Source organism: Corvus kubaryi, unplaced genomic scaffold, assembly GCF_017639235.1.
Source record: "Corvus kubaryi isolate FWS band 111438036 unplaced genomic scaffold, C.kubaryi_AGA036_p1.0 37264, whole genome shotgun sequence".
NCBI lineage: Eukaryota > Metazoa > Chordata > Aves > Passeriformes > Corvidae > Corvus > Corvus kubaryi.
The window spans coordinates 2,571,376-2,582,944 of record NW_024581079.1 but is presented as its reverse complement, the minus strand read 5'-3'; the positions used below and the strand labels follow the sequence as shown (position 1 = coordinate 2,582,944).

The 11,569-nt window shown below is 54.7% G+C and overlaps 1 protein-coding gene across 1 annotated transcript; it reads left to right on the top strand.

Annotated features, from left to right (window-relative positions):
* The first annotated feature begins 2,319 nt into the window (after positions 1 to 2,319).
* A4GNT (alpha-1,4-N-acetylglucosaminyltransferase) lies at positions 2,320 to 9,066 on the top strand. Its single transcript, XM_042024505.1, has 4 exons — positions 2,320 to 2,433; positions 5,679 to 5,890; positions 6,581 to 7,030; positions 7,980 to 9,066. Exons 2-4 carry the CDS (start codon positions 5,774 to 5,776, stop codon positions 8,589 to 8,591), a joined length of 1,179 nt encoding a protein of 392 aa, XP_041880439.1. The 5' UTR covers positions 2,320 to 2,433; positions 5,679 to 5,773; the 3' UTR covers positions 8,592 to 9,066.
* Positions 9,067 to 11,569: the final 2,503 nt, after the last annotated feature.

Here is an 11,569-nt window from a genome sequence, read left to right as displayed (position 1 = left end):
AGGGAAGGGAAGGGAAGGGAAGGGAAGGGAAGGGAAGGGAAGGGAAGACCTGACTTTGCCCCAGTCACATCCGTGGGAGCTGGGGCCTCCTTCTGCTTCTGTGACACTGAAGGGTGATTTTGGCCTCCCCTGGCCATGCCACCCAGCCCCTGGAGATGAAGGAGGTCCAGGCACAGGCTCTGCCTCCAGCCTCCCATTTTTCTATGGAAAACAGGCTCCCATAGAGGGCAATGCAGAGCAGCAGCAGCATTTTGGCTGCTCCCTGTGTTTGGTGTTGGTGTGTGTGGGTGTGAAGCACCCAGGGGTCTCAGCCCAACCCCAGCTGTGGACCAGCTGTGGCGTGTATGTCACCCTGCTTATTGTCCCCTCAGCAGACTTTTGGGGACCCAAACTCCCCTGCTGGGCTGGCAGGGCACCGGTGAGGCCACGGCAGTGGCACCTGGAGTAGGGAATGGGCAGAGTCCTGGTGGGATGCCCAGTTTGCAGCATCCTGAGGGGTACAAAGGGATTGGCCCCAGTTCATCTGGAATTAAGAGGCAGGATGAGGCTGCTCCAGTCTATAACTTCCTGCTGGAGTGAGCTCCATGGAAATATCTCCTCCTAAATCTGTGCCAAGAGTCTCAGTAGGGCATTAGGGCAATGGGGAGAGCTGGGGGAGGAGGGGGAAGTTTCCACGTTATGGATAAGATAAAAACTGGGCTGGAACTTTTAATATCAGCTGCTATCTCTGTCCTGGTGTTGCTGCATCGTCCAGGCTCAGCAGACACTTCCCAGCGCCCTGGGAAGGGAGGGAGGAATGGACCACCATGGAATCATGGAATGGTTTGGGTTGGAAGGCACCCTGGAGATCATCCATTTCCAACGGGCAGGGATGCCATGGATCTGCTGGGTGGGCAGATGGATGTGTTCACCCCCAGAGGAGCTGCCAGCATCTGAGCTGCACGCTGTCCACCCCAATTCCCTGCAAACGATGGACCCGAGCCGTGTTTGCCCAAGGGGAGGGTTCCTCACCGAGGGGTGTGCCGGGCTCCTCACGCACGTCATTGCCCCGGGGATGTTGTTCACAACTGGAGCTCTCCTGGCATTTTTACCCGGGCTCTTATCAGCTGATTAAGCGCTGGGTATCTCGCTGCCTTTCCGTGGGCGCTGTTTGCCCTGCCTGCAGCAGCATGAGCAGCTCTCGCATCCTCCGCCAGCCCTCCCAGCAGGAATCACGTAGCCGGGGTCAGCGTCTCTGCACCCTGCCGAGGGGTGAGGGGGTGCCCCCGAGCTGGCCCGGAGCGAATGGGAACACCCTGGAATGTTTCTGGCTGTTTTTGAAGAGCTGCCTGGATTTTTGGTGCCATCACAGGCTGCGGGGGGGATGCGCCGAGTGGTTTTTTGGTGTCTTCCAAGCACTGGTGATGGAGAGAGGTGGGGGGTTGGCTGGAAAATGGGTGGTTTTGCCATGTTTGCGTGTGTGCAACACGTGGGGCTGCCGGCACTCCCTGGCTGGAAAAAGCTTCCAGCTCTCCTGGCATCTCTGGGTATTTCTGGCATTTCTTGGCCAAAAATAGGAAGAGGAAGGAAAAAGAGGAGGAGGAGAGCTGCAAAGAACCTGCTTGGTGTGGGTGGCTGGAGCCGGGGATCACGTCCCTGCTGGATGCTGTGATGTCCTCCCATGGGCTGAGCAGCTCTGGGTCAGGGGGGATGCACTGGGGAGTTTTCGTGGATGCCACAGCTCCACCTCTCCTTACAGATTCTGCTGTCCCGGCACAGGATGGCCGCTGCAGTTCACACCCCTGAGACTCCAGAGCCACGAAAGCTCTGGAGGAATCCTCCCAGTCTGAGGTGGCTCACCCAGTCCTGTTCCTGTGCCCCTCAAGGCATCCTGCTGGGGACAAGCAGAGGCTCGGAGGGATCGGAGAACCTCCCCACCTGCCTGGGCAGGCACGGAAGCCTGTCAGGCGGTAGTTCAGGATGTGCAGTGTTATTTGGGATGTGCTTGTGTAGAAAGCCCTGTTGTTGCTTCCCTTGGAAGTATCCAGAGCACCGATCCCACCCAGCAAAGTCCTTCTTTGCCCCATAACAGCCTCCCTAAGTGCGGATCTGGGTACAAAGAGAAAAGGCTGAGTGTGCTGCAAACCACCCCCAGAAGGTGCCTTTTCCCAGTCCCACCCATCCTTGGTGACGCTGGCAGAGCAGGGGACTCACCTTTGGCCAGCGGAGGACCTCGCACTGCCCATTGCTGGGCGAGCACAGCCCCAGCTGAGCCTTATCTCGGCACCCCGGCAGAGCAAACAGCAGAGCTGCTGCAGAGCGAGCCATGAGGCTGCTCCGAGCCCTGCCGGGGCAGGACACAGCGGGGAGGCAGCGCAGCTCCTCGGGCTCTCCGGTGCCTGTGCATCCCTCCCAGTGGGGCTTCCCAACAGCCCCACTCTTGGCAGCCCTCAGGTGAGTTTTGCTCCATCCCTAAACGTGTGGAGTTGGAGAATGGGAAGGCAGGTGTGGCACAGCACAGTGAGGAGCCCCTTCACTCGCATCAGGCCAGCCGCGTTAATTAATCTGCCGTGAATCCGATCTATTCCTCGCACAGGCTTTCCATGGGAAAGCGCTTTCCAAACGTGCCTGGTGTTAAACGTGAGGGGGTTGGGCTTGAAGCGCGTGCACGTGCACGTGCATCAGTTTGATGGCAGCCGTAATTTCCTCAAGCAGATCCCATAAAGACACAAAAATAAACCCATGTGTGTTCAGGAGACGCTGTTCGTGTGGAAATCGGGGACTGCCCTGGGGTTATTCCCAGGAACATCCAAAAGGCAAATCTGAAAGCAAATCCCACCGGCTCTCAGAGGAAAGCTGCAGAGCTGGGGATAGGCAGGCGGACGGAGGTGTCTGCTTTGAATCCCGAGGGATTCCAGGAGCTGTGGGAATGCGCGTTCTGTGGCAGTGGGGTTTGCCAGAGGACTGGGAGATGCGCAATATTTGCTTGTGGTGCACGAGCTGCAGTCTGTGATGCACCTCTCGCTTCAGAGAGCCTAAAACTGAAATGAAGGCTGGGCTCAAGGGCTGGGGAAAATTGTGAGCTGCAGGTGCTGGGGTTATTTATTTATTTATTTATTTATTTATTTTTAAAAATCCTTTTTCGCAAACGGGGAGTTTTAGTCCTTGCTCAAGCTGAGCCTGAATCCCTGCGGGGCTGGTGGAGCCTCGTGGGCTGTCCTGGGGACCTTCCTTTGTGCACCGCAGGGACTCCAGGGGTGCGATGTGCAGGGGGTGTAGGGCCAGCACCCAGCAGGATCATCGCCCCTCTTTGGTGGCATTTACTGCAAAATCCCGCTGTATTCCCAGCGCCTGTGTCTTACGGCCACCTCGAGGAGTTATCACAGGCATCTGTAGTAATCTTCCTTGTAGTCTCCCAGCCGTTCTCATCCTGCACTTGAAACACGGAAATTGCCCCAAGAAAAGAAATCTCTTTACAAGATGGGCCATCAAGGCAGCAGCCGCATCCCGGAATCATCCCGCTCAGCAGGGTAATCTATTCAATGGCCGGGATTTATTTCTAACATTCGGCTCTGCAGTCCTTTTAACTCGAGCAGGGAAGGGAACATTTTGATAACAGCAGCCTCCAGGTCAAATGTGATGAGAATTCATAACTCGCCACACAGGGGTTTTGGAAAACCAACCAAGCAAAACAATTTCCTGGAATGAGCCGATGAAGATGCGTCTTTCTCTTCACAGCGTTGTGCCCAGAGCAGGGAGATGTTGGAGTGGCTCCTCATTCTCTGCCCACAATTTGCAAATAAAATGCCTCCCGGACTGTTTTAAATTTGAAGGACTATTGCGAGCATGGCTTTGCTGGGCTGCTCATAAAGACCTGAGACATTGGATCTGTCGGCCATCAAAGGAGAAATATGAATCCAGTAATGGGAATGTCCTCATGCTCCCAACTCTAATCAAAGCAAAGCTGGGGGTTTCTGCTTCAGGAGAGTGGCATCAAGATTTAAAACGGAACAGAGAGACTCCAGTCCCTGCTCGGCACTGGAGCAGCAGCAGGAATGATTTACAGGGGCATGGAGTGACAGGACAGGGGGAATGGCTTTAACTGCCAGACGTTAGATGGGATATTGGGAAGGAATTCCTCCCTGTGAGGGTGGGGAGGCCCTGGCACAGGGTGCCCAGAGAAGCTGCCTCTGGATCCCAGGAAGTGTTCCCAACCAGCTTGGATGGGGCTTGGAGCAATCCAGGCTAGTGGAAGGTGTCCTTGCCTTAACGGTACAGGAGCACCATTGGATGCCCCAAAGGATTGGGAGGACCCGGGTCAGGTTGGAGGGATCCCCCTGAGCTTTCCTGGCCCTGGAGCCTGAGGGGTGTGAACTCCAGCAGAAGGGGGTTGGAGCAAAATGAGCTCTAAGGTCCCTTCCACCCCAAACCATTCTGGGCTGGAAAAAAACCAACAGCCAGAAGCCTGCAAATGTGGCCAAGCTGAGTTAGTGATGGAGCTGCCAGGGAGCAATGTTTTCTTCCTGTTTTCTTTTCAAACGACCTGAGTAAATTAGCTGGACCTGTCTGATAATGAGGCAGGTGGGAAAGGCGGGAGGAAATTTGGAGATTGAGCACTGCAGTTTATTTTAGTGCCAGTGCTGGTGTCTCCCGAGCCCCGTGGGGCTGGGCTGGGCTGGAACATGCACGGGCTGCCTTATCTGCAGACTCGGGAACATGGCCTTTCCAAACGGATATTTGCTCTCCATTCCCTGTCTTCTGTTCAAGTTCCATATCTGCAGGGAGGTCCCGAGGGCTGCCACTCACAGCAGAGTGCAGATTGCTGGGACAACGAGAGAAACTGGGAATGGGATTGGAAAAATTAACATGGAATTATATGGAACCCCAGAAAGGTTTGGGTTGGAGGGGAACTTAAAGCTCATCCAGTGCCACCCCTGCCATGGGCAGGGACACCTTCCACTAGCCCAGGTTGCTCCAATCTGGCCTTGAGCACTGCCAGGGATGGGGCAGCCACAGCTTCTCTGGGCACCCTGTGCCAGGGCCTCCCCACCCTCACACCCAAGAATTTCTTCCCAAACTCCCGTGCTGCCCTGGGAACCCAGGATGTGATGAGAAACCCTGTGCAGCTGGAATAGAAAACAACAAAATCTGTCATGCAGCACAGGAAGCAGCACTGATGGGAACAGTCACTGCTTTAATATTTAATTTGATGAGATCCAGCTCTGAGAAATGGACTGGGAGCTGCCACAGCTCCAAGCACAAGCTCAGCACTGGCAGGGAATTTCCATGGGGTTTTCTCCGCTCCGGACTTATCTGTATTCTGGAAGGGTGACATGGAATGAGGCTCAATAATTATCCCAGCACACAGAGCTGTGTTTCCTGCCATTCCCTTCAATAACTCAAGGTCTGGACACTTTTAGGGCCTCTTGGACTTTGGGTTGTCATTCCAGGTGTGTCCCCTCCACTGGACCCTGGCTCCTGGTCCCTGCAGAGCTACTCAGGTGCAACCAGGTGGCATTTCAGGAGGGAATTTCCTTGTGTCACCAGGCAGTGCAGCGCAGATCCGATTCCATCCTGCCTCTCGCCAGCAGGAACTCCCCGTGGCTGTATGGCCTCATGTCTTGCTGGGATCGGGAGGGGGGAGCTGTGCCAGGCACGAGATGGGTCTCACAAAACGTGTCCCTTCTTTGTCCTTTTAGGTGCATCCCACACCTTTTCTGGGACTGAGGTTGAGCTGGCAGCACAGCTGGTTTCCCCCCGTGCACCATTCTCCTACCTCCAGAAATCCCTTTGCATGGTCCAGACGGTTTGGGTGTCCTCACCAGGGAGCTGGGCTTTGCAGGAGTCCCACTGCCACCGCCAGGGCAGGAAAAGGAGCTGGAGATGTAGATTTGTCAGGACTATAATCCGGGTACGTCCTAATTCCTTCCTTGTATGAAACCATCCACTTCCTATCCTCATCTGCTTCTCTCTGGTCCATCACAAGACTCCATCCCTGCAGGCCACAAATCCCTCACATCCCTCAGGGCTGAAGTGTGAGCAGAAGGGATGGATTGGGAAAAAGCCTTTGGCATGCTGATGTTTTAGCTCGGGGTGACACACCCCGAGCTGTAATCACACCCTTCCCCCTGGTGACACTCATGTTCCCCTTGGACGCTTCATTCCGTGGGCACATTTGGCTCCACAGATTCCCTGGGACAAGCAGGTGTTGGAATGGCACTGCAGTGCTTGGGAACAGTTTCCCACACCAGCCTGCCCCAGGCATGGGCTTGGGGCTCCTTCCCTTGGCATGGTGACCCTTCTCACATGCTCTCCCTGAGTCCTGCCTTCTCTGCCAAGCCCATGCCTGCACCACGGGACACAGCTGCCCATCCCTTCTCCAACACCTCTCCTGGTTCCCCCTGCCTGGCTGGGGCCAAGGAAGTGGGACTCCAGATCTTCATCCCAGGGGGAAGAGCTCTCTGTACCCTTAGAGGGATTGTCACCAGGCTTGTCACCAAACTGCCTTCACCTTTCACTGTCCTAAGCCACATCCCTCCATTTCCTAGTCCTGCTGAGTAATAACTGGCTCCTCCTTTTGCTGTTCCTTGTGTCTCCTCAGCATCCATGTCGGAGGCATGCCCCCAAACGCTCCAGGAAAGCAAGAATGTTGAGGAAAATCCAGATATGCCTCTGTTTCTGCTTTGTCTCGGGCATTTTGTACGAGATCTCCCTCTTGTCCAGCTGCGTCTTCTCCTACTTGCCCATGGCCCAGCACTACCTGACACCTGAGCAGGTGCTGAACCTTGGTAAAAGCATCATTTTCCTGGAGACAACGGAGCGCCTGGAGCCACCCCCGCTGGTGTCATGCTCCGTGGAATCTGCAGCCCGGATTTACCAGGACAGGCCCATCATCCTCTTCATGAGGGGACTCACCAACGAGACAGCCTTGGACCTGAACACCAGCTACGCAGCCTTCTCCCTCTTGTCTTCTATGAAGAATGTCTTCATCTTCCCTCTCCAGATGGAAACCATCTTCCAGGAGACCCCTCTGCTCCAGTGGTACAATCAGGTGAGTGTTAAAACAAGTGGAAAACAGGAAAAGAGTTACAGATAGGGGTGGGAAAAGGCTTTAAAAGGAACGAGGAACGCAGGACTGTGTGAAATTAGTGACTTTTATTGTTTTGGTTGGGAATAGATTCATTTTGGCCGCGTTTTGCTGTGTATTCATCTCTCTGTTTATGGAATACATGATCGGCGTTTTCCCCCTTATCTGGAGAATCGGATTTTTTGGCAAAAGAAACACCGGTAAAAATAGATTGCAGACGTGTTTTGAGAAAACAGCCTTAATAATGTTCCCCAACAGAAGCTGGTTGAACAAAATGTGCTGCCTGAGCACTTGATAGAGCTGCCTCACTCTGCCGGAGCCTGCAGGAGATAAGAGATAGGGGAGAGATTTCAGGTTCTATAACAGCAACATGCAAAGCCAAGGAGGGATCTGGTGAGCTCCACCCTGGGAAAAATTCCTGGCAAACTGCCCACAAGTAGCTTTGGTCAAATTGCTTGGGCAGGGCAGGCAGATTTCCTCCCAACTCTTTCTTCTCCCGAGAAAAAGTGACTCCAAATGCCAACAAATGCCGATGAAAAGCCTCCAAATGCCAACAAATGCCGATGAAAAGCCTCCAGCCTGGTTCAAAGAGCTGGGAGGGATCCGGGAGTGTGTTAAGTGGGTTGTGTCCCACTGAAATAGCAGGGCATGACTCATGGTGGCATTGGGTTAACACTGTAGGTGCCATCAAACCACCTGGGAAATGTTCCTGCATTCCTAATGAGAACAAAGCGTTGCTCTGCTCCAGCTCCTTATCTTATCCCAGTAAAATCCAGCAGCTGGAGGCAGCAAAGGCTGTCAGCGACGTTTGCAGCCGTGCAGGTGCAGGTTTATGGTGCCATTTGCAGCCCCGTGGATGGACTGGATCCATTCCCTGCCCACGGCAGCACACCTCACCTTTCCCTCTCCACAGGTAGTCCCGGAGCAGGAGAAGAACTGGGTGCACGTCAGCTCGGATGCCAGCAGACTGGCGCTCATCTGGAAGTACGGGGGCATCTACATGGACACAGATGTCATCTCCATCCGGCCCATCCCCCAGGAGAGCTTCCTGGCGGCGCAGAAGTCGCGCTTCTCCAGCAACGGGATCTTTGGCTTCCCTGCCCGCCACAAGTTCATCTGGGACTGCATGGAGAACTTTGTTCTCAAGTACAACGGGAACATCTGGGGCAACCAGGGTCCATTTTTGATGACAAGGATGCTCAAAACGCTCTGCAACCTCACAGATTTCCAAGGCACCGAGGACCACAGCTGCCAGAACATCTCCTTCCTCAACCCCCAGCGTTTCTACCCCATCCCATACCCAGCCTGGAGCCGGTACTACCAGGTGTGGGATAAAAGCCCCAATTTCAACCACTCCTATGCGCTGCACCTGTGGAACTTCATGAACCGCAACCGCAAGGTGGTGGTGGCCGGCAGCAACACCCTGGCTGAGAAGCTCTACAAAACCTATTGCCCCACCACCTACCAGGACCTGATCCAGAATGCCAAGCACAGGGATCTCCCAGGCCCTGAGGACATTGAGTGACGTGGAACAAGGAGGAGAGGGGTGATCCTTCCAGCCAAACACAATCCCCACTCCGTCGGTATCCGGCTTTGTAGGAGAAAGAAAGAACTTTCCATAAGCACCATTCCTACTCCCTTGGGATGCTGAGAACGGTGGTGGGTATCCACTGGACGTAGCCTCCAAGGACACCTTTGCCTCGATTCTCTTTCCTGATAGGTGCTCATGAACCAAACCTTCCCAAATCCGACAGACTTTGAGCCTTTTCATGGGCTTCTCCAAGGGAATGGCATGGCCTCCCAGGAGGAATGTTGTCTCTGCTCCTCCTGGCACTGCTGGCAGCTTCCCACATCAGAAAAGTTGGAAGCACAACAGGCTTTGGACTGGAGCCTCTGGGGCAAAAGAGAAGCCCAAACCAGCGTCTTTTCCTGGTGTTTTCCTCACGTGGACTTTACACCCTACGTTTTTGAGAGGGACTTTAGTGTGAGTGAAAATAAAAGAGTTTGTAAACAACCACTCCTCTGAGCTCGTTTCTCCCTGAAAAATGAGTCACATTTTCCAAATGTTTGTGCTCTCACACTTCTACGTTGGCTTTTGCCAGGACACGGCTGCGCTGCCCCATCCTCAGCCAGGTCAATCCTGGCTGTAGAAAATGTGCCTGGAAAGGGGGTGCTGAGACACCAAGGATGGATAGGGATGGCCCTCCAGGTTCCCAAATCCCTTTTAAATAAATGGATTTCAACTGACATGAGGTGGTCACCCATGTCCAGCTGTGAAAACGTCCTGTTTAATCCCAACAGGGCTCCCGGTGAGCAATCCCCTTCCAGATACTCCCTTTCCCAGGATAATGCCAATCCACCCAATTCCCTAAAGAGAAGCCCAGCTCGTTTTTACTCGGGAGCAGAAAGGTGGGGATCAGCCTCCGTCATCCAATGTTTGCCATGTGCACAATGCTATCTCCTGCAAACACAGCAGCTGCTGAGCCACCTGCAGCTCGCAATTTGGGGTTCAGCAGGAGAAGGGAGCCCTCTGCACATGGGGTTTATGTGCTCCTGTGTCCGGACAAGGGGCTCCTTCCTGCCCTGTGTTCCTCCAAAGTCACTCCACTGTAAGGCCAGGTGGTGCCAAGCCGAGTGCTGGGGATTGTTGGAGCAGGAACACGGCATGAGGGAATATTTTTCCTCTCCCTTGCCTAGGGTGACACTCTCATGGCTCAGCCCCAGCCATGAGTTTCATGCTCTGGTGCTGTGCACTCTGGTTTAGCTTTGGTCCACTCTCTCTTAGAGCAGGGTTTTCCTGCCTAGGGATTTTCCTCCACATCTTTGACCTCCCAGCACTGAGGGGATGCAGGGGAAGAGCGGTACAGCCCAAGAAGTTCTCCCTGTTTCCCACATGGCTCCGGACAGCCCTGATGGCTCCGGACAGCCCTGATGGCTCCCCATTCCCTTTGACTGCCCACACTCCTCACTCTGCTCCCATCCTCATTGCTCCCCTCCAGTTTCTCTCTGTTTCTGGCAACAAGTGAGGATTTGCCTTTTCTTCCCTGTGACTCGACTCTCTGGGAGTGTCCATGAGGGGATGGATGGGGCTGAGGGACTTCACCGCTCAAGCTCCCTCCACAAGTGAGCTCAAGGAAGAGGCATTTCCAAGGCTCTGCTGTGTTATCTGGTGGCTCCTCTGCAGATGTCCCATTTCTCTCTCCTGCCTGGCAGGAGGGGAGGAATCCTGCCAGGAGAGGAGAAATCCTGCCAGGACTTGGAGCAAAGCAGGGCACCAAGCACAGCCAACCTCACCGAAGTTCTCGCATTGGGGGTGTCTCCTGCTCTCACTCTCTGTGAGTCCCAGGAGAAGCTGGGAAAGAGCAGGAGGTGCTGGCTGCATTTGGAAAGGGTCTGGAGGAGGTGCTGGAGCAGGTCCTGAGCAGAGGCTGGGTCTCCAGTACCTGCTGCACTGCCAGGACCGCCGGCACCAGCCTGGCCACCCATGCCTGGTGCCTGCAGGATGCCCACACTGAGCTGGCTGCTCCCGGCAGCAGGGACAGAGCAGCACAGCTCTGGAGAGAAAAGAAGGAGAGCAGGAGGTGGAAGAAGCTGATTTTCCCCCAGCAGCCCTTCCTACAGCTGGCCCCAGCAGCTGCTGCAAGGTGCGTGGCGGGAGGTGTAAAACACCCCTGGGCACGGCGCCTGTTGCTTCATCCTGCCTGTGTATCCCACACTTTGGCCCCATAAAAGGTGCCAGCCAGCCCTGCTGTTGGTTTCTCACCTTCATGGAGATGGCAAATTCCCTGCCAGCCCCTGGGAAAATCTGTGTTCTTGGGAGGTGCCAGCTGCAGGTGGTCAGAGCTGTGTGAGACAAGGGGTCTGTGAAGGGATCTCATGGGATCCCTGTGTCCTGGTGGATATCTCACGCCATGGAGAATTTAAACATCCTCCAGATCAGTGAAGGGATTCTGGATGCTCCTGGATTTAGTGACGATTTTCTTTCCCCACCATTCCATCAGGAAGCCTCCTGGATGTTCCTCTTTTCGCCTGCTTCTGCCCCATCACCAAATCAACTCCCTCCTTCCCTCCTGGAGACTAAATCCACCCAGACCAGATCATTTATGTTCATTCAGCTCAGGCATCCCTGAAGCATGGGACCCCCTTATAACCAGGACCTCACCGGTGCTCTGCTCCCCTCGTTTCCCTGCTCCACTGGAAAAGCAGCATTTTTCCCTGAGCACTCTCCCTGCCCCATCCTGGCCCCTGCCTGCCCCACTGGTTCCAGACAGAAGCAGCTCCTGACCCCCTCCATCTCCATCCCCCCAACACATCCATGTCTTTGGAGGTCTCCCCTCTTGCTTTAAAGCACCAAAGCCCTGCCAGCTTCACCGGGAACATGAGGAATGTCCCTCCCTGCAGATCCCAGTCCTTCTGCTGACTTGTCCCTCCTCTCCAGCACCACCTCTGCCACAAATCCTTCGTGACCAATTCCTTCCTGCCAGCCCACATGCAGTGCCAGCA